Source organism: Mercenaria mercenaria, chromosome 4, assembly GCF_021730395.1.
Source record: "Mercenaria mercenaria strain notata chromosome 4, MADL_Memer_1, whole genome shotgun sequence".
Taxonomy (NCBI): domain Eukaryota; kingdom Metazoa; phylum Mollusca; class Bivalvia; order Venerida; family Veneridae; genus Mercenaria; species Mercenaria mercenaria.
In genome coordinates, this window is record NC_069364.1 from 27,314,268 (window position 1) to 27,334,803 (window position 20,536).

Sequence of the window (20,536 nt, forward strand, 5' to 3'; positions counted from 1 at the left end):
GATGAATAATTCTTTTTTTCTTTTTTTTTTTTGCAATCTTCATGTTTTTTTAGTGTCGGTCAAGGTCAGGTGCGCGAATGGTTCTAATACTTTTCCGACAATGCAATGTCCACAAATAGCATAAATAGTAACCAGTCAGTCAGTATCGATGATTTACGTAATTGGCTGGTAGTCATTCGGAAATTAACGCATCAATTTGATTGGTACAATCTTTCTCGGGAAGCTTCGATTAAAGCAAAAACTGGCCAGAACCAGTTTCGACAGGTCTGTTACGTAATCAGTACATTAAAAATGACACTTGACATGTGTTTTCTATTTATTGTTGTCTCATCCTGTCTTTAAATAACGATGCCAGATGTCAAATTAGAGAAAATAAGTGGTCCGCAATTTTTTTTGTCTGATTTTTTTAGAAAGCGTGAGAAAATGCTCCGAATTCGTTAAATCGTGATCAAACCTTGAATTCGTGAGAATCACGATTCAAGCGTCAGACTTGACAGGTATGGTGTAACTAGTGCAAACTCTCAAGAGTATTTATTTGCAAAAGTTTGAAGAAAACATCATCAAATGAAAATGTACATGAAAATGCTTGGACAAATTAATGTGTGGTCATGAATTAGTGCATGTGCGATAGCGCTAAAAGCACTGTTATTAATACACTGCTAAAATAAGTAAGCCTACAGTAAGTTTTCAACTGTTCGTCCGTTTGTTAGTTCGTTCGTTCGTTCATCACAACGTTAACTTTTTGCATGAAGGCACTTGACTTGCAAACCACTACACCCAGGACCTTCAAACTTAACATGCTGATAATACTTATTGAGTACACGACCCCTACTGACTTTGGGGTCATCAGGTCAAAGGTCAAGGTCACCAGGTGAAAGGTCAAGGCGCTGTGGGGGCATTTGTCACCATTAGTGACAGCTCTTGTTCTAGATCAATTACCAACCTCACTGAGTCAAGTCCAATAACTCTGACATGTATTTTGGTCAGATTATGTCCTCTTTTGAACTGGAAACTCTTTATATATTTTAACATTTTGGGTTATATTTTCCTACTTCTGGGACAATATTTCGAATAGTCAAGCATTGACTGTCTTGTTATTGACTATTCCAAGCAATTCTACTTAGCTGGGGTAAGTGTCAGCGTCACACCATGGTTAAAGTTTCGCATGCAATTACATATAGCTGTTATTTAAAGGCATTTAGCTTTGAAACTTATTTTTAGCTCACTTGAGCCAAAGACTTGAGTTTTGTGACCGCTCAATGTCTGTTGTCAGTTCTGCAGTGTCCGTCATGCGTCCATCAACATTAAAAAAATCTTCTTGAAAACCACCGGGCAGAATTACACCAAACTTCACAGGAATGATTCTTGGGTGGTCCTCTTTCAAAATTGTTCAAAGAATTGAATTCTGTGCAGAACTCTTGTTGCCATGGCAACTAAAAGGAAAAACTTTAAAAATCTTCATGTCTAAAACTGCAAGGCATAGAGCTTTGATATTTGGCTTGTGACATCATCTAATGGTTCTCCATGAAGATTGTTCAAATTGTGCCCCTGGGGTGAAAAAAGGCCTCACAAGGTTGTCACAAGTTTTACATAGACTTATATAGGAAAAAACTTTAAAAATCTTCTTGTCTAAAACCACATGACTAAGCCTTTGATATTTGGTTTGTAGCATTGCCTTATGGTCCTCCACCAAAATTGTTCAAATTATAACCTTGGGGTGAAAAGAAGCCCTGCCCCAGGGGGTCTTTAGTTTAACATAGACATGTATAGAAAAAAAAACTTTTTAAAAATTTTCTTGCCTCAAGGTGTTAGGCCTAGGCTTTTGATATTCAGTATGTTGCATTGCCTAATGTGGTCCTCTACCAAAATTGTTCAAATAATTCCCCTTGGATGAAAAGAGGCCCTGAGGCCCTGCCCTGGGGGTCCCAAATTTAACAAAGACTTATATGGGGGAAAAATCTTCTTGTCTGAATGTTCAATGCCTAGGCCTTTGATACTTGGTATGTAGCATTGCCTAGTGGATCTATAACCAGATTGTTCAAATTTTGCCCCTTGGGTGAAAAGAGGTCCTGCCTTGGGGGTCACTTGATATAAAAGGTATAAAGGAATATCAAAACTTCAAATATTATCAGATCATATTTCTTTGACTATTTAATTATAATTACCTGCTGACCACAAGCAGTTAAGGGTCACTTGACTGTGACCTTGACCTACTGACCTACTTTCTAGCTTTTAGCTATTTGAAGAATAGGGGAGCTATCAGGGCTCTCCCTACATTTTGAAGTAGTTAGTGATGAAAGAAAAGTAGCCAGCGTAATGCGAGTGGGGGGTCCAGGGGGTCCCCCGGAAAATTTTGAAATTGAAGGTTTAAAATGGTGCAGTCTGGTGTATTTTTGGGTGTTTTTTCTTTGCTTTGTCTACCTAAATTTTTTTATACAAAAAATACATTAACTAAAAAAACATTATGAATTCCTCTTAAAAATGTATTTGTGACATCACATAAAAAGTCAGAGTCATACCCTCACTCTAAACCAGAGTCAATATATATCGTCAAAAAATCAGTTTAATCACAGTCTTTATTCACAGCCTTTGCACATAGCTGGATATATCTTGGATACAGTATGGGTTCATGAGCCATATACACTTTTTATTACCATGATAATGTATTCTGACGGGGAAAAAATGCCAAAAAAGTAATTTTGATTTTTTTTACCCTGTAACAATGAGCCACTAGAAAGGTGATCATGAGCATTTTGACGTGAAGATATACTGCTTCCTGGTCCGTATTTTTTGTTTCAAAAATATTTCTTTATCAATGATTGACCGTCTTTTGGGCAAGTGAGTAATCGATCAGAAAAATCTTGCATTAAAGCCCAGATGCAAACTGTTTATGCACAGCAAGTGAGCAACGGCGTACGAAACATTTTTCGCAGTGCATCGTGCAGGTTAAAATAACGCTACAGGCGGTCAGTACAGGCTGAATGGAAACTAACAAGAATAAAAATTAATTAATCAATACTACTTAGTTACATACAGGTTTGCTATTTAATTTTGCTTTCAGTAAGTGGAAATGTACGAAAAAAGTATGGATCGGATAAATAAAGAAAGCGGGCAAACCCAATGGTGCCCACTCATATTGCTAAACTATTCGTCAGTGCTCGTCATGTGGTGAGACTGATTAAAATAGATGCGCTAAGATCCAGCGCAATTCACTGACTTGGGAAACCAACAACCACATGACGTCAGCATACAAAAATAACGTAGTTTAATTAACTGTTGGAATACACATGTAATGGTAGCGGTTGGTTTATGTTTTCATTTGACAATTAATTTCAGGTTATTATTTTACATTTTGAAGTTCATTTCTTTGTTCAGTTTGAGAAAAGTAGCCGGCGGTACGTCCGTCAGAAACCGGCGAAATGGCTGGCTGCTGGGGCTTGCGGAGAGCTCTGGCTATCCTACTCACCCGGGCATCAGCGTGAGAGTCACACAAAATGTTAAAGTTTGCGTACCACCCCAAATATTTTCAAAGTCCATTGAGATATTGCTTTGATATTTTGCATACTTGTTTACTATCATGACCCCAGTCTGTAAAAGGGAGGATGCAACTCTATCAAGCATTTTGACTGAATTATGGCCCCTTTTTGACTTAGAATATGCTTATTATGCCCCCCTTAGAAGAAAGAGGGGTATATTGTTTTGCAGATGTCGGTTGGAATGTAGACAAACCTGTTTACGGATGATAACTCAAGAACACTTGGGCCTAGGATCATGAAAGTTGATAAAGAGGTTGGTCATCACCAGCAAATGACCCCTATTGATTTTGAGATCTGTATGTCAAAGGTAGGTCAAGGTCACAGTGACCTTGAACACTTAAACAGTTTCCAGATGATTACTCAATAACGCTTAGGCCTAGGATCATGAAAGTTGATAGGAAGGTTGTTCATGACCAGCAGGTGACCCCTATTGATTTTGAGGTCAGTATGTAAAGGTCAAGGCCACAGTAACCACAAACAGTTAAATGGTTTCAGGGTGATAACTCAAGATTGCTTGGGCCTAGGATCATGAAAGTTGATAGGGAGGTTAGTCATGACTAGCAGATGACCAATTTTGAGGTCAGTATGTAAAAGATCAAGGTCACAGTGACCCAGATGATAACTCAAGATTGCTTGGGCCTAGGATCCTGAAAGTTGATAGGGAGGATGTTCATCACCAGTAGATGACCCCTATTTTGCCATTATAAATGTGTGGCTCATATTACTCAGGTGAGTGATTCAGGGTCATTATGACCCTCTTGTTTAAGATACAGCCTTGAAATTTGGATGACATGTACAGTTTTGTACACCAATCTTAAAACTGACTTTCAGTGACCATGAATGTGAGCTGCTAACCTACTTTCTTGTTTTTTAGCTCACCTGTCACATAGTGACAGGGTGAGCTTTTGTGATCGCATTTTGTCCGTCGTCCATTGGGATATGCTTATTATGCCCCCCTTCGAAGAAAGAGGGGTATATTGTTTTGCAGATGTTGGTCAGAATGTAGACCAACCCGTTTCCAGATGAGGTGAGCGATTCAGGGTCATTATGACCCTCTTGTTTAAGAGTTATGGCCCCTTGAAGGGTCAAAATTTGCTATTCTTGCTTTTGCAGCCTTATAGAAACTTCATTTATGGTTTTATTTGATGCAAACTTGCAAAACATCTTGACCAACAATAAATCATGTCAGATCCAATCATAGGTTCCGATTGACCCCTGAAAGAGCCAAAATTTGTTAATTTTTAGCTCGACTTTTCAAAGAAAAAGTAGAGCTATTGTACTCGCCCCAGCATCGGCGTCGGTGTCGCCGTTGGTTAAAGTTTTTGATAAAGTCAAATATCTCTGTTACTATCAAAGCTATTGACTTAAAATAGTTATTTACTATCAAAGTCTACACCAGGGGAAACAATCCCCATAACTCTGGTTTGAATTTTGACAGAATTATGCCCCTTTTTAACTTAGAATTTTTGGTTAAAGTTTTTGATAAAGTCAAATATCTCTTTTACTATCAAAGCTATTGACTTAAAATAGTTATTTACTATCAAAGTCTACACCAGGGGAAACAATCCCCATAACTCTGGTTTGAATTTTGACAGAATTATGCCCCTTTTTAACTTAGAATTTTTGGTTAAAGTTTTTGATAAAGTCAAATATCTCTGTTACTATCAAAGCTATTGACTTGAAACTTAAAATACTTATTAAACATCAAAGTCTACACCAGGAGAAACAATCCCCATAACTTTGATTGAATTTTGACAGAATTATGCCCCTTTTTAACTTAGAATTTTTTTGTTAACATTTTTGATAAAGTCAAATATCTCTGTTACTATTAAAGCTTTTGACTTGAAACTCAAAATAGTTATTTACTATCAAAGTCTACGCCAAGAGACACAATTCCCGTAACTCTGATTAAATTTTGACAGAGTTATGTCCCTTCTTAACTTGTTTTTTTTTTTCCTGGCAAAGCTCTAATTCAGAGTCAAGCACTGAGAAAAGACGAGCGTGCTGTCATACGGACAGGTCTTGTTTTCCTTGTGAACACGATAGAAGTGACACATTATATTTGATTTTAACCACACTTACACATGTGCATGAAAAATCGAATGAATTTTCTAGGAAAAACTAGGTCACCAGGTCAGATCAAAGAATAAGCTTGTCTACACTTTAGAAGCCACGTATTTTGGTCAAATCTTAATGAAAATTGGTCAGAATATTTGTTTCCATGAAATAACTATGCAAAACATGTTTACACTGTTATTGTGTGTTACTCAGGTGAGTGACTTAGGGTCATTTTGGCTCTCTTGTTAAGATACAGCCTTGAAATTCGGGTGACATGTACAGTTTTTGTACACTGATTTTAGAACTGACTTTCATTGACCATGAATGTGACCTACTGACCTATTTGCTTAACATTTTAGCATCAGTTTGACATTTGAAACATGTAGCTCATATAACCAAAGTGAGCGATCCAGGGTTATCATGACCCTCTTGTTTTAATATTTTAACATCAGTTTGACATTTGAAACATGTAGTTCATATTACTCAAGTGAGCGATCTAGGGTCATCATGACCCTCTTGTTTTAATTTTTAGCTTACCTTAGCCAAAGGATCATGGTGAGCTTTTGTGACCGCTCAATGACCGTTGTGAGTAGTCAGTTATCTGTCTTGTGTCTGTCAACATTTTCTAATAAAAAAAAATTCTTGAAAATCACTGGGCAGAATTATACCAAACTTCACAGGAATGATCCTTGGGCGGCCCCCTTTCAAAATTGTTCAAATTATTGAATTCCATGTAGAACTCTGGTTGCCATGGCAACCGAAAGGAAATATTATTACATTGGGGTGATTGCCTATATGTCACTATGTGAAATAATAGAAAAACCTTGTGTGCACTCAATAAGTCACATTTCATGCTTGATAGAAAACATTTGTTGGAAGGTTCGTTTCACTCAAGTTTAGGACAAGTTTGAAACTTTGTTACCTGAACTGAAAAACTAGGCCACTAAATCAGTTCATTAAAAAATGCTGTTTTAATATTAGAGGCCACATTGACCTTCATGAATTATGTCAGATTATAATGTCTCTATCAAATCCCCATGAAGCTCAAAACTTTGCCAGCTAGAGTCAAAAACTTGGTCAAATAAATTTAAAACTATGTTTAATGTTCTACCTGATTTAGACAAAGCATGGTCAGAATGTTCGTTGTAATTAAAGGTTGATGCAAATGGATACTAGGTTACCTTGGGTAAGAACTAAGTCAGGTGAGTACAATAGAGCCATCATGGTGTTTTTATACGCCGCGTTTGAAAAACGGGATGTATTATGGGAACTCCCCTGGCGAGCGGATGGGCGGGCGCGCGGCGTCCACAGGCTTTGTCTGGAGCATATCTTCTACATGCATGGAGGGATTTTGATGAAACTTGGCACAGTTGTTCACCATCATGAGACAGAGTGTCATGCGCAAGAACCGGGTCCCTAGGTCTAAGGTCAAGGTCACACTTAGAGGTCAAAGGTCAAATTCAAGAATGACTTTGTCCGGACCATATCTTCTTCATGCATGGAGGGATTTTGATGAAAGTTGGCACAATTGTTCATCATCATGAGACAGAGTGTCATGCACAAGAACCAGGTTCCTAGGTCAAAGGTCAAGGTCACACTTAGAGGTCAAAGGATACAAAAATGAAAACTTTGTCTGGAGCATTTCTTCTTCATGCATAGAGGGATTTTGATATAACTTGGGACAAATGTTCACCACCAAAAGGCGGAGTGACATGCGCAAGAACTAGGTCTAAGGTCAAGATCACACTTAGAGGTCAAAGGATACAAGAATGAAAACCTTGTCCTGAGCATTTCTTCTTCATGCATAGAGCATACATGCCATAATTTTTCAGGACATTTCCGGGATTCTGAGTTTAAATTTCCGGGATTTTTACCCTTTGTCCGGGACATACATCGTGACATTAGTATTCCTCTGTTTCATGCATAAATATCATAAAATTACATGCAGTTTCCGGAGATAAACATTGTTCACTCGCTTAGGAATAATCTGCTGCAAATGTCGTCTAGCTTTCTAAGGGAGGTAAAAAGGGTAATTCACGTCTATAGTTCGGCACGTAAATTGGTTGCATTCCCGAGGTGACAAGCTAAGAAGACTTACGAAGAATTAACCTGGTGATTTAGAATCCAACTTGTTTGGTTTCATTTTAAAGCTTAAACATTTATCTAATCATACATAAAATGAAATCATCAAAGGAATAAAATAAATCTTGTAGATAAAATCGATATAAAATATTTCGGGTTGGGTAATTTTTCATGGATTGGTCGGCAAAGGCATTCAATAGTCAAAATTTTAATTTAGAATATGTGTGACAATCAATCTACATTTTAAAAGATTACAACCTTTTAAAATAATTATCGTTTAATTGACCGTTTTCAGCCATTTCTTCCATAAAGGCTACATGTAGCTTCACCGCCTACGTGCTAAAAACAACGAGATTTTCGGCTATTGTTCCTAATATTAAATTATCATAAAAATGTTATTGATAGCAAAATTCTGTCAATTCATAATCAGGGTCATCAAAATAGCCGACTGTAAATTAATCTGGGTCATCAAAAGATCGCGGGGCGCTTTCAATACGAGTGTTGATCTGAGCTGGCTTAATCAACATGTGTCCCGCTCGAAGGCATGAAACTGATATCGGATAATTAGGAATAAACAATGTGACACCGTGGACTGTTTATTGTGTTTTATTAATGTAAAATTCAACAATTTATAGACCAAAAAAAACTAGTTTTTTGTGGGGGTTATTTTTGTTTCCTGTATTTTTAATTTTCCGGGACATTTCAACACTGTCCGGGACACTGGGACGAGTATGTCATTTCCGGGACAATCCCGGTCAATCCGGGACGTATGACATGTATGATAGAGGGATTTTGATATAACTTGGCACAAATGTTCACCACCACGAGACGGAGTGTCATGCGCAAGAACCAGGTCCCTAGGTCTAAGGTCAAGGTCACACTTAGAGGCCAAAGGTCAGATACAAGAATGACTTTGTCCAAAGCATTTCTTCTTCATGCATAAAGGGATTTTGATGTAACTTGACACAATTAAACACCATCATGAGAAGAAGTGTCATGCGCAGTTCTCTTCTTTAGAATTACTTCCCTTTGTTGTTACTATAATTAAATAATAGCTTATATTGTAACTTTTACATTACTAGTCGTAGGGAGAAATCGAGACCACTTTTCTGTAGTACAACATGCATGCTTCATCCAATTTTGAAGTGTATTTTGACCAGTCTCTACCTGGTAAAGATTTTTGTGTGGACTTACATTTTTTTATGGATTTTTTTTTTTTGTTTTTTTTTTTTTTTTTTTTTTTAAGATTAACTTCCCTTAGTTGTTACTATAAATAACTTATAGTGTAACTTTTTTATAATTGACTGTAGGGAAAAACCAAGACCACTTTTCTGTGGTACAACATAGATGTTACTTTCCAATTTTAGGTGTATTTTAAGTTATCTCTACCTGGTAAGGAGTTTTTTTTTTTGTGGACTTAGAAAAACTAAAGACTTACAATGATTACAATTTAAAACAACCACAAAATTAAAATTCCATTTGCAAATACAGGTGCTAGAGTAAAGAAATTTGCTGTGACGGGCGTATATTGTGACATTCTGGCAATCCTGTTTGTTGTTGTTTTTGACATGTCAGAACTACAAATTTCTAATATAAATCCCGCATGATAACTCAAACTGTAAGATTTTTTGATAATTATGATTTTTCTTCATTAAAACATTTCAGTACAGAAAATATTTTTGTATAACGTAACAGTATGCACTTTACTTCTGTCATTGACAACCTTTTTGAGTTCAACGATGCATGAGAACAGTAACAATCAAACAATAATATAAGCATGCTGTTGTTTAAATTATCGTGTACAGACCATAAAATAAACAAACGTGTTTGTAAACATGGACGGATCCAAACAGAAGGGGAAGAAACTTTTTATGCCCCCGAAGGGAGGCATATTAGTTTTCAACTGTCCGTCCGTTCATTCGTTAGTTAGTTCGTTTGTCACAACGTTAACTTTTTGCATGAAGGCACTTTACTTGCGAACCATTGCACCCAGGACCTTCAAACTTCACTTGCTGATAGTACTTATTGAGTACACGATCCCTACTGACTTTTAGGTCAAAGGTCAAGGTCACCAGGTCAAAGGTCAAGGTGCTGCGGGGGCATTTGTCACCATTAGTGACAGCTCTTGTTATAGAAGTATTCCAATGGCAAAATACAATACATATCTGTAGCCCTGACCAACCTATAAACCAGGCAAGTCTACTTTATAAGTACATCAACACGGCTGACCCATTTAAACAAGGTGTAGGAATAGTATGTCTATCAATAAACTTTTACTACAGTCCATAAAATAAAGAAACGTGTTTGTACACATGGATGAATCCAAACGGAAGGGGAAGAAGCATTTTACAGAAATATTTCGATGGCAAAATACATATCGTAGCCCAGACCAGCCTATAAACCAGGCCAGTCTATTTTATAAGTACAGTAACACGGCTGACCCATTTAAACAAGCTGTATATAGTCACTGAAAATATTGCAGATAACACACAAAGTCTATTAGTAAACACTCTCTTTTTAAAGAAAAAAAACATGTAGAAAAGTCTCAACAGTGTTATCTGACACCTGTTGTAAAATAGAAAGAACTTTGCTGTACTTTGAACCATACACATTAAAAATCTATTTAAACGGTCCAAGTTTATCAATTAAGATAATTAATACCAACTGCTGTCTATTTTTAAAGAATCTCATGTTTATTTAGAGGCAAGTCCATTTAAAAATAGAATTGACGGAATATTATTAGTTTGTTATTGATCGATACAATCACAATTACAAAATCAATTGAAATTTAATAATAAGTCCCTCAATGACAAGAAATGATTTCACAGTACATGTATACATTGGTTAAACTGTCTAGTTATGACAGCTTGAAGACCTGAAGAAAGTTGTCCTGTTTTTCATGTCCAGTAAAACAGCTGAAGTATAGTTTACATGTTTCAGCACACCAGCAGACAGCATAGGGATCATTGAGGTCCTTCAGCACAACCTTTCCTGTAGAACAGTCACCTGCTATCTCTTCTATAACACTTCTCTGTCTGTCACACACAAAAACAGTACCATCATCTGACAGTGTTATACCATAAGGCAAAGTTATACCACCATAACTACCAATCACCTCACCCTGATAGTTTAACCTTGTAATTGTTTTAATGTCCCAGTCAGATACATAGATATAATTAGTGTTAGTGGTAACATATTCTGGCCTGCTGAAAATATTTTCTCCCTTGACTGTTGTCAGTACAGTACCATTGGTATCAAGAATTTGGAGTTTTGCAGGATGCTGAAATGACACAACAAGTTTCCCCTGACAGTAACTTAAACCATAGCATTCACCATCAACCTTCAGAGTTTGTTTCTTCTTGAGTTTATTTGAGGAGACTGATATAAACTGAATACAGTAATAGTGAGAAAGTGTGACAGCTAGCTCTGTACTGGTAACTGAGGTGACATCACATGGCATAGCATCCAGCTGTAATTGATCAGTAACAGATTGACTACTGGTATCCACAATTTTTACAGCCTTGTTATCACTGTCAGTGATGATAAGTAGATCAGGAGTAAGCAGAATCATTCCTGATATCCAGCATATGGATTTATCTTTTGATGTTTTGACACAGATTTTACCCTGATGTGTAGTTTGTCTGGATTTTTTGTCAGCACCTGGAGGAGGACTCTGTTGTTTCAATGATTTCTCTGCAAATGTACCCAGTGAACTCTCCTTGTCAAGTAGGGTTGATATTGCTTTATTTTCTTTAAAGTTGTACTCCTTGACATCATATGCTGCTAGGTGTAGGACACGTTTCTCATAATCTTTGATCATTTGCTCATCTAATTTTAGCTCCATGAAAAGTTTGTCTGCTTGTTTGGATGTGTTGAGATGTTTAATGGTGTCAGATGATGTCTTCAGAGATTGTGTTACATCATTGCAAATTGTTTCTACTGTCTCCAAGTTCTTGTTATTTTCTTTTTGGATTGTCTTTGCTGCATCTTCTGCTTGTCTTTCTAGTTCATCTAGTCTTTGGTTTATTTCTGTCCGAAACTTTTTTATATCCGCCAATACATCTGTCAAAGAACTGTTGGACTTTGCAGTAATTTTCTTCACATCTTCTGATTTCTTGTGACATTGCTCAGTAACGTTATCCATTGCTTTCAAGATATCTTGATGTTCTTTGCTGTTTATGACTTGGCAAGAAATATCGGGGATGTAGTTGACTTTGCAAGATGTAGCTGTGTGTTCAAGTGTAACACATACACTGCATAGTAGTGCTTTGTGGTTCTGACAGTAGAACTTGATGATTTCTTTCGCATGTTTAGGGCAAGGTTTGGTAAAGTTGTCAGGCTGTGTTGGATGAACAGAGACTGAAGAAATGCTTTGTGGCATGCTGTTTTTATCTAGAAGTGTATGATGCCTTGAAAGTGTATGTCTCTTGTGAACTATAAAGCAGGTCTCACACAGATGCTCCCTGCAGTCAACACAATAGCCATGGGCAGGGAGTCGAGGACCATCACGGTCGCATGGCTGGCAAAAAACTTTAAGGTCTTCATCAGACCCCATAGTTGATGATGATGAAAATGTTTTTGGCATCTTTTTCCCTGGTACAGCCATGTCTAAACTGAAAAATAAAATAAACATGCTCCATCTAAATTTTCATTGTAATTCATTCTCTATACCATTTGACGTTGTTGACTGTAATAATTGCTGTAGATGAAAAAAAAAAATTGATTTTATCTCTTTAATGTGATATCCAAATAACTGTGGCTGCATGTTGGTATTTAAATTTAGTTACCATTTTTGTAAGTATTATATAGCGATAAAAAGGTATTACTAAGACTTTCACTGGTATGATCATTTTAACTACTAAGATGTTGGTGGTTATTTGTATTAATCACAAAATAATTATGGAGTATATTGGACACACAAAGTTTGCCATATTTAAAACAAAAGTAAAAAAAGTTCATTGATAGTATCGGGTGGTGGTGTTAGTTACCTAGGGATTTAAGCTTGTAACTTTTGTCCTAAACACAGCATAATTGGGTGAAAATAAAAAAAAATGAAGCCCGAGCAAAAGGTAAATTTTAAACCATGCACTATGAGTAAGTTATACATTGAATTAGATAGCAAGAAGGTTCTAGTTAAATATATCAAAAGGGCAAGCATGGCAAATGCATTGAAAAACAAGAAAAAATTGCAAACTTTAATGGTTTTTGAAAAAATTATTGAACCTCTTGTAAAATGGGTACCAAACAATTAAAACATAACAGGTCTAAAGCTGTTTTAGCTCAATATAATTATAAATACAATATATAAACAACATTTAAACAGTCAACAATCAAGGTAATACAAAAAAAGTGTCAAAATCAAACTTTTTATACTTTTAAGGGTCAGTGGTAAATTTCTACATGTACAAAACTTCTGGATGTATGCATGAATTGTGCCAAGTTTCAGAACAATATATCAAAATTTGTCAAAGATACAGAAGTTTTCATAAGAACATATATATATTTGTATATTTTCCATACACATGGGGACAAAACACACAGTGTCACTTATTATTATGTCTCCCACCACACAGTGGTGTGGGAGACATATTGATTTATCTGTCACAAATCTTGTCCGCACTCTAAGTCCAACATTTCTCAAAGGAAAAGCTTGTGAACACTCTGTAGGCCACAGTTGTGACCCAGTATTTATGAAACTTGGTCAGAATGTTTGTGTTGATGATTTCTAGGTCAAATTCGAACCAGGGTCATGTGGGGTCAAAAACAAGGTCACTTGGATAAATCAAAGGAAAAGCTTGTGAACACTCTTGAGGTTGCAGTTCTGACCCAATCTTTATGAAACTTGGTCAGAATGTTTGCCTTGATGATCTCTAGGTCAGGTTCGGAACTGGGTCATGTGAGGTAAAAAACTAGGTCACATGGTCAAATCAAAGGAAAAGTTTGTGAACACTCTAGAGGCAACAGTTGTGACTCAATCTTTATGAAACTTAATCAGAATGGTTGTCTTGATAATTTCTAGGTCAAGTTTGAAACTGGGTCATGTAGGGTCAAAAACTAGGTCACCTGGTCAAACCAAAGGAAAAGCTTGTGAACACTAGAGGTCACAGTTGTGACCCAATCTTTATGAAACTTGGTCAGAATGTTTGTCTTGATGATCTCTAGGTCAAATTCGAAACTGGGTCATGTGGGGTCAAAAACTAGGTCAGTAGGCCAGATAAACTCTGGTGAGCGATATAGGGCCATCATGACCTGCTTGTTTGATATATAAGGTGGTTACAAAGTAATTTAAAGTTGAAAACATGATTTCAGTGAAATGTCATGCTAAAACCAGTGCACTTGGGACATTTTTGAAGGTTTTTTTCTGCATTATTTTTTAACAGACTATGGCAATGCGATGAAACTTAAAATAACAATTAACCACCGTAAACCACATTTTCAGAAGTAAAAAATGACCCAGTTTCTTATTTTAGTAAACAATAAAATGGAAATCTTCAAAAGGCTTCATTTTTTTATTTTCACCCAATTATGAGACAAGGTTCATAAATATGTTTGCAATATTTCATGAATTTTATATCTCTGTTATTTCTTAATGGGTAAGCTGGGGTCTGATACTGGGTCACATAAGAGAAAAACTTTGTTAGCACTCTAGAATGATAAAAAAAAAATTATTGTTTTTAAATTACATACCAAAAGAAAAATCCTATTCTTGTTTTAAGTTTACACTGCTTCGTAATATTTTGCCGTCTCTATTGGTGATAATCGTATCAATTTACTTCCTTGTCATGTGACAGCGATTTAAAGTTTAAGCAATTATTTTACATGAAATAACATCTTTAGATTAAGTTTTGAATTTTATCTGTATCCATGTATAAGTTTATAAACCTTTCACATGAATATATATTAAATATAGTTTTCTTTGGTCCCTTAGGATTTTAACAGCTTTCTGTTTTACTGTCATTGTTGTTCTTCTTCAGTATTGTACAAATAAGGCCACAATGAGTTAATTACTAGCTTATTATCTAAAGTTTCCTTTAAAAGTAAGGTGGGTGGGGGAGGATTTGATTTTTATTTCAGATATTTGTATTCTGTATGAAAAAACTCTAAAATGACTAGCTAAACTAGAAATAGAGAAGATACAGTTTATAAAAGGGATAATAAAACAACAAAAATATTTATTGAAGTACAAATACCTTTAAAATATTTAAAAAGGGTCTGCCCAAAGAATTGAAATCCATGTAGAACTCTGGTAGCCATGGCAACCAAAGGGAAAAACTTTAAAAATCTTCTTGTCCAAAACCACAGGGCTTCTGTATTTGGTATGTAGCATCATCTACTAGTCCTCTACCAAGGTTATTCAAATTATCCCCCTAGGGTCAAACATGGCCCCACCCTGGGGGTCACATGGTTTACATAGACTTATATAGGGAAAACTTTGAAAATCTTCTTGTCCAAAACCACAGGGCCTAGGGCTTTGATATTTGGCATGTAGCATCATCTAGAGGTGACCTCTACCAAGATTTTTCAAATTATCCCCCTTGGGTCAAATATGGCACCGCCCTGTCAGTCACATGGTTTACATAGACACCACAGGACCTCTGATATTTGGTCTGTAGCATCATCTAGAAGTCCTCTACCAAGATTGTTCAAATTATCCCCCAAGGGTCAAATATGGCCCTGCCCTTGGGGTCACATGGTTTATATAGACTTATATAGGGAAAAACTTTGAAAATCTTCTTGTTTTAAACCACAGGGGTTAGGGCTTTGATATTTTATGTGTAACATCAGCTAGTGGTCTTCTACCAAGATTGTTCAAGTTAGCCCTCTAGAGTCAAATATGGCCCCGCCCAGGGAGTCACATGGTTTATATAGACTTGTATAGGAAAAAACTTCAAAAATTAATCTGCTTGTCTAAAACCACAGGACCAAGGCCTTTGATATTTGACATGTAGCATTTCCTTGTGGTCCATTACCAAGATTGTTCAAATTATTACCCAGGGGTGAAAAAGAGGCCCTGCCCTGGAGGTCCCAAGTTTTACATAGACTTATAGGAAAAAACTTTAAAAATCTTCTTGTTTGAAACTACAAGATACGGCCTTGAAATTTGGATGACATGTACAGTTTTGCATACCGATCTTAAAACTGAAAATATTGTTGATAACACACAAATTCTGTTAAGTAAACACTCTTTTAGTAAGAAAAAAAAACATGTGGAAAAGTCTCAAAAGTGTTATGTCACACTTAATGTAAAATAGAGGGAATTTTGTTATACTCTGAACCATACACATTAAAAATCTATTTAAACAGTCCTAGTTTATCAGTTTAGATAATTAATACCAACTGCTGTCTATTTTTAAAGAATCTGATGTTTATTTGGAGGCATGTTCATTTAAAGATAGAATATGTAGGATTATTCTTAGTTTGTCATTGATTGACACAATCACAAAATCAACAGAAATTAGTCCCCCATGACTATAAATGATGTCACAGTATACATTGGTTCAACTGCTGATGAGTTTTGTTCTGGTTATGAGAGCTTGAAGACTTGAAGAAAGTTGTCATGTTTGTCTTGTCCAGTAAAACAGCTGAAGTATAGTTTACATGTGTCAGCACACAAACAGGCAGCATTGGGATCATTGAGGTCCTTCAACACAACCTTTCCTGTAGAAAAGTCACCTGCTATCTCTTCTATAACTTTTCTGCTGTAGTCACACACAAAAACAGAACCATCATCTGACAGTGTTATACCTTTAGGCTCAGTCATACCACCATAACTACCAATCACCTCACCCTGCCAGTTTAATTTTGTTGTTGTTGCCAGTTCCCTGTCAGATACATAGATAGAATTAGTGTTAGTGGTAACATATTCTGGCCTGCTGAAAATATTTTCTCCCTTTACTGTTGTCAGTATAGTACCATTGGTATCAAGAATTTGGAGTTTTCCAGAATACCGAAATGACACAACAAGTTTCCCCTGACAGTAACTTATACCAAAACAATATCCATCAACCTTCAGAGTTTGTTTCTTCTTGAGTTTGTTTGAGGAGACTGATATAAACTGAATATTGTGATTGACAGGAAGTGTGACAGCAAGCTTTGTACTGGTAACTGAGGTGACATCACATGGCCCAGTATCTAGTTGTAATTGATAAGTAACAGATTGACTGCTGGTATCCACCATTTTTACAGCCTTGTTACCACAGTCAGTGATGATAAGTAGATCAGGAGTAAGCAGAATCATACCTTTTATCCAGCATATGTTTTTATCTTTTGATGTTTTGACACAGATTTTACCCTGATGTGAAGTTTGTCTGGATTTTATATCAACATGTGGAGGAGGACTCGGTTGTTTTAATGATTTCTCTGCTAATGTACCTAGTGAACTCTCCTTTTCAAGTAGGGTTGATATTGCTTTATTTTCTTTAAAGTTGTACTCCTTGACATCATATGCTTCTAGGTCGTGGACACGTTTCTCATAATCTTTGATCATTTGCTCAGCTAATTTTAGCTCCATGAAAAGTTTGTCTGCTTGTTTGGATGTGTTGAGATGTTTAATGGAGTCAGATGTTGTCTTCAGTGATTTTGTTACATCATCGCAAGCTGTTTGTACTGTCTTCAAGTTCTTGTTATTTTCTTTTTGGATTGTCTTTGCTGCATCTTCTGCTTGTCTTTCTAGTTCATCTAGTCTTTGGTTTATTTCTGTCCGAAACTTCTTTATATCGGCCAATACATCTGCCAAAGAACTGTTGGACTTTGCAGTAATTTTCTTCACATCTTCTGATTTCTTGCGACATTGCTCAGTAACGTTATCCATTGCTTTCAAGATATCTTGATGTTCTTTGCTGTTTATGACTTGGCCAGAAATATCGGGGATGTAGTTAACTTTGCAAGATGTACCTGTGTGTTCAAGTGTAACACATACACTGCATAGTAGTGCTTTGTGGTTCTGACAGTAGAACTTGATGATTTCTTTTGTATGTTTAGGGCAGGATTTGGTAAAGTTGTCAGGCTGTGTTGGATGAACAGAGACTGAAGAAATGCTTTGTGGCATGCTGTTTTTATCTAGAAGTGTATGATGCCTTGAAAGGGTATGTCTCTTGTGAACTACAAAGCAGGTCTCACACAGATGCTCCCTGCAGTCAACACAATAGCCATGGGCAGGGAGTTGAGGACCATCACGGTCGCATGGCTGGCAATAAACTTTAAGGTCTTCATCAGACCCCATAGTTGATGATGATGAAAATGTTTTGGGTATCTTTTTCCCTGGTACAGCCATGTCTAAACTGAAATGTAAAATAAACATGTTCCATCTAAATTTTCATTGTAATTCATTCTCTTTACTATTTGACGTTGTTGACTGTAATAATTGCTGTAGATGAAAAAAAAAAATTTGATTTTATCTCTTTAATGTGATATCCAAATAACTGTGGCTGCATGTTGGTATTTGAAATTTAGTTACCATTTTTGTAAGTATTATATAGCGATAAAAAGGTATTACTAAGACTTTCACTGGTATGATCATTTTAACTACTAAGATGTTGGTGGTTATTTGTATTAATCACAAAATAATTATGGAGTATATTGGACACACAAAGTTTGCAAAAGTTTACCATATTTAAAACAAAAGTAAAAAAAGTTCATTGATAGTATCGGGTGGTGGTGTTAGTTACCTAGGGATTTAAGCTTGTAACTTTTGTCCTAAACTCAGCATAATTGGGTGAAAATAAAAAAAATGAAGCCTGAGCAAGAGGTAAATTTTAAACCATGCTCTAGGAGTAAGTTATACATTGAATTAGATAGCAAGAAGGTTCGAGTTAAATATATCAAAAGGGCAAGCATGGCAAATGCATTGAAAAACAAGAAAAAAATGCAAACTAATGGTTTTTGAAAAAATTATTGAACCTCTTGTAAAATGGGTACCAAACAATTAAAACATAACAGGTCTAAAGCTGTTTTAGCTCAATATAATTATAAATACAATGTATAAACAACATTTAAACAGTCAACAATCAAGGTAATACAAAAAAAGTGTCAAAATCAAACTTTTTATACTTTTAAGGGTCAGTGGTAAATTTCTACATGTACAAAACTTCTGGATGTATGCATGAATTGTGCCAAGTTTCAGAACAATATATCAAAATTTGTCAAAGATACAGAAGTTTTCATAAGAACATATATATATTTGTATATTTTCCATACACATGGGGACAAAACACACAGTGTCACTTATTATTATGTCTCCCACCACACAGTGGTGTGGGAGACATATTGATTTACTCCAGTCTGTGTGTGTGTCTGTCACAAATCTTGTCCGCACTCTTTAAGTCGAACATTTCTCAAAGGAAAAGCTTGTGAACACTCTGTAGGCCACAGTTGTGACCCAGTATTTATGAAACTTGGTCAGAATGTTTGTGTTGATGATTTCTAGGTCAAATTCGAACCAGGGTCATGTGGGGTCAAAAACAAGGTCACTTGGATAAATCAAAGGAAAAGCTTGTGAACACTCTTGAGGTTGCAGTTCTGACCCAATCTTTATGAAATTTTGTCAGAATGTTTGCCTTGATGATCTCTAGGTCAGATTCGGAACTGGGTCATGTGGGGTAAAAAACTAGGTCACATGGTCAAATCAAAGGAAAAGTTTGTGAACACTCTAGAGGCAACAGTTGTGACTCAATCTTTATGAAACTTAATCAAAATGGTTGTCTTGATAATTTCTAGGTCAAGTTTGAAACTGGGTCATGTAGGGTCAAAAACTAGGTCACCTGGTCAAACCAAAGGAAAAGCTTGTGAACACTAGAGGTCGCAGTTGTGACCCAATCTTTATGAAACTTGGTCAGAATGTTTGTCTTGATAATCTCTAGGTCAAATTCGAAACTGGGTCATGTGGGGTCAAAAACTAGGTCAGTAGGCCAGATAAACTCTGGTGAGCGATATAGGGCCATCATGACCCGCTTGTTTGATATATAAGGTGGTTACAAAGTAATTTAAAGTTGAAAACATGATTTCAGTTAAATGTCATGCTAAAACCAGTGCACTTGGGACATTTTTTGAAGGTTTTTCTCTGCATTATTTTTTAACAGACTATCGCAATGCGATGAAACTTAAAATAACAATTAACCACTGTAAACCACATTTTCAGAATTAAAAAATGACCCAGTTTCTTATTTTAGTAAACAATAAAATGGAAAGCTTCAAAAGGCTTCATTTTTTTATTTTCACCCGATTATGAAACAAGGTTCATAAATATGTTTGCAATATTTCATGAATTTTATATCTCTGTTATTTCTTAATGGGTAAGCTGGGGTCAGATACTGGGTCACATAAGAGAAAAACTTTGTTAGCACTCTAGAATGATAAAAAAAAATTATTGTTTTTAAATTACATACCAAAAGAAAAATCCTTTTCTTGTTTTAAGTTTACACTGCTCCGTAATATTTTGCCGTCTCTATTGGTGATAATCGTATCAATTTACTTCCTTGTCATTTGACAGCGATTTAACAAGTTTAAGCAATTATTTTACATGAAATAACATCTTTAGATTAAGTTTTGAATTCTATCTGTATCCATGTATAGTTTATAAACCTTTCACATGAATAAATATTAAATATAGTTTTCTTTGGTCCCATAGGATTTTAACAGCGTTCTGTTTTCCTGTCATTGTTCTTCTTCAGTATTGTACAAATAAGGCCACAATGAGTTAATTACTAGCTTATTATCTAAAGTGTTTCCTTTAAAGGTGTACGCTAGAATTCCCTGTATACGAGATGGGCGAAAATTTTCCCAATAACAGAATTTCTTTAAACTTTGGATATTGAAGGACAATCATCTAAGAAACAGAAAAATGCAATAAAAATCATAGGTCA

At 35.9% G+C, this 20,536-nt stretch overlaps 3 protein-coding genes across 3 annotated transcripts in view; 1 reads left to right on the top strand and 2 right to left on the bottom strand.

Moving 5' to 3' along the window:
* Positions 1 to 20,536, top strand: part of LOC123552778 (DNA replication ATP-dependent helicase/nuclease DNA2-like) — a 124,756-nt gene that overhangs the window by 62,675 nt on the left and 41,545 nt on the right. The gene's annotated exons all lie outside the window — the stretch shown is intronic.
* Positions 8,267 to 14,449, bottom strand: LOC123553305 (uncharacterized). Its single transcript, XM_045343046.2, has 2 exons — positions 14,364 to 14,449; positions 8,267 to 12,289 (listed from the first exon to the last, which is right to left on the bottom strand). Exon 2 carries the CDS (start codon positions 12,280 to 12,282, stop codon positions 10,534 to 10,536), a length of 1,749 nt encoding a protein of 582 aa, XP_045198981.2. The 5' UTR covers positions 12,283 to 12,289; positions 14,364 to 14,449; the 3' UTR covers positions 8,267 to 10,533.
* LOC123551297 (uncharacterized) lies at positions 14,172 to 20,307 on the bottom strand. Its single transcript, XM_045340132.2, has 2 exons — positions 20,060 to 20,307; positions 14,172 to 17,956 (listed from the first exon to the last, which is right to left on the bottom strand). Exon 2 carries the CDS (start codon positions 17,947 to 17,949, stop codon positions 16,201 to 16,203), a length of 1,749 nt encoding a protein of 582 aa, XP_045196067.2. The 5' UTR covers positions 17,950 to 17,956; positions 20,060 to 20,307; the 3' UTR covers positions 14,172 to 16,200.

Bases quoted from the DNA above. Each gene is read 5' to 3' on its own strand.
- LOC123551297 (XM_045340132.2), bottom strand. From the start codon at position 17,949: ATGGCTGTACCAGGGAAAAAGATACCCAAAACATTTTCATCATCATCA.
- LOC123553305 (XM_045343046.2), bottom strand. From the start codon at position 12,282: ATGGCTGTACCAGGGAAAAAGATGCCAAAAACATTTTCATCATCATCA.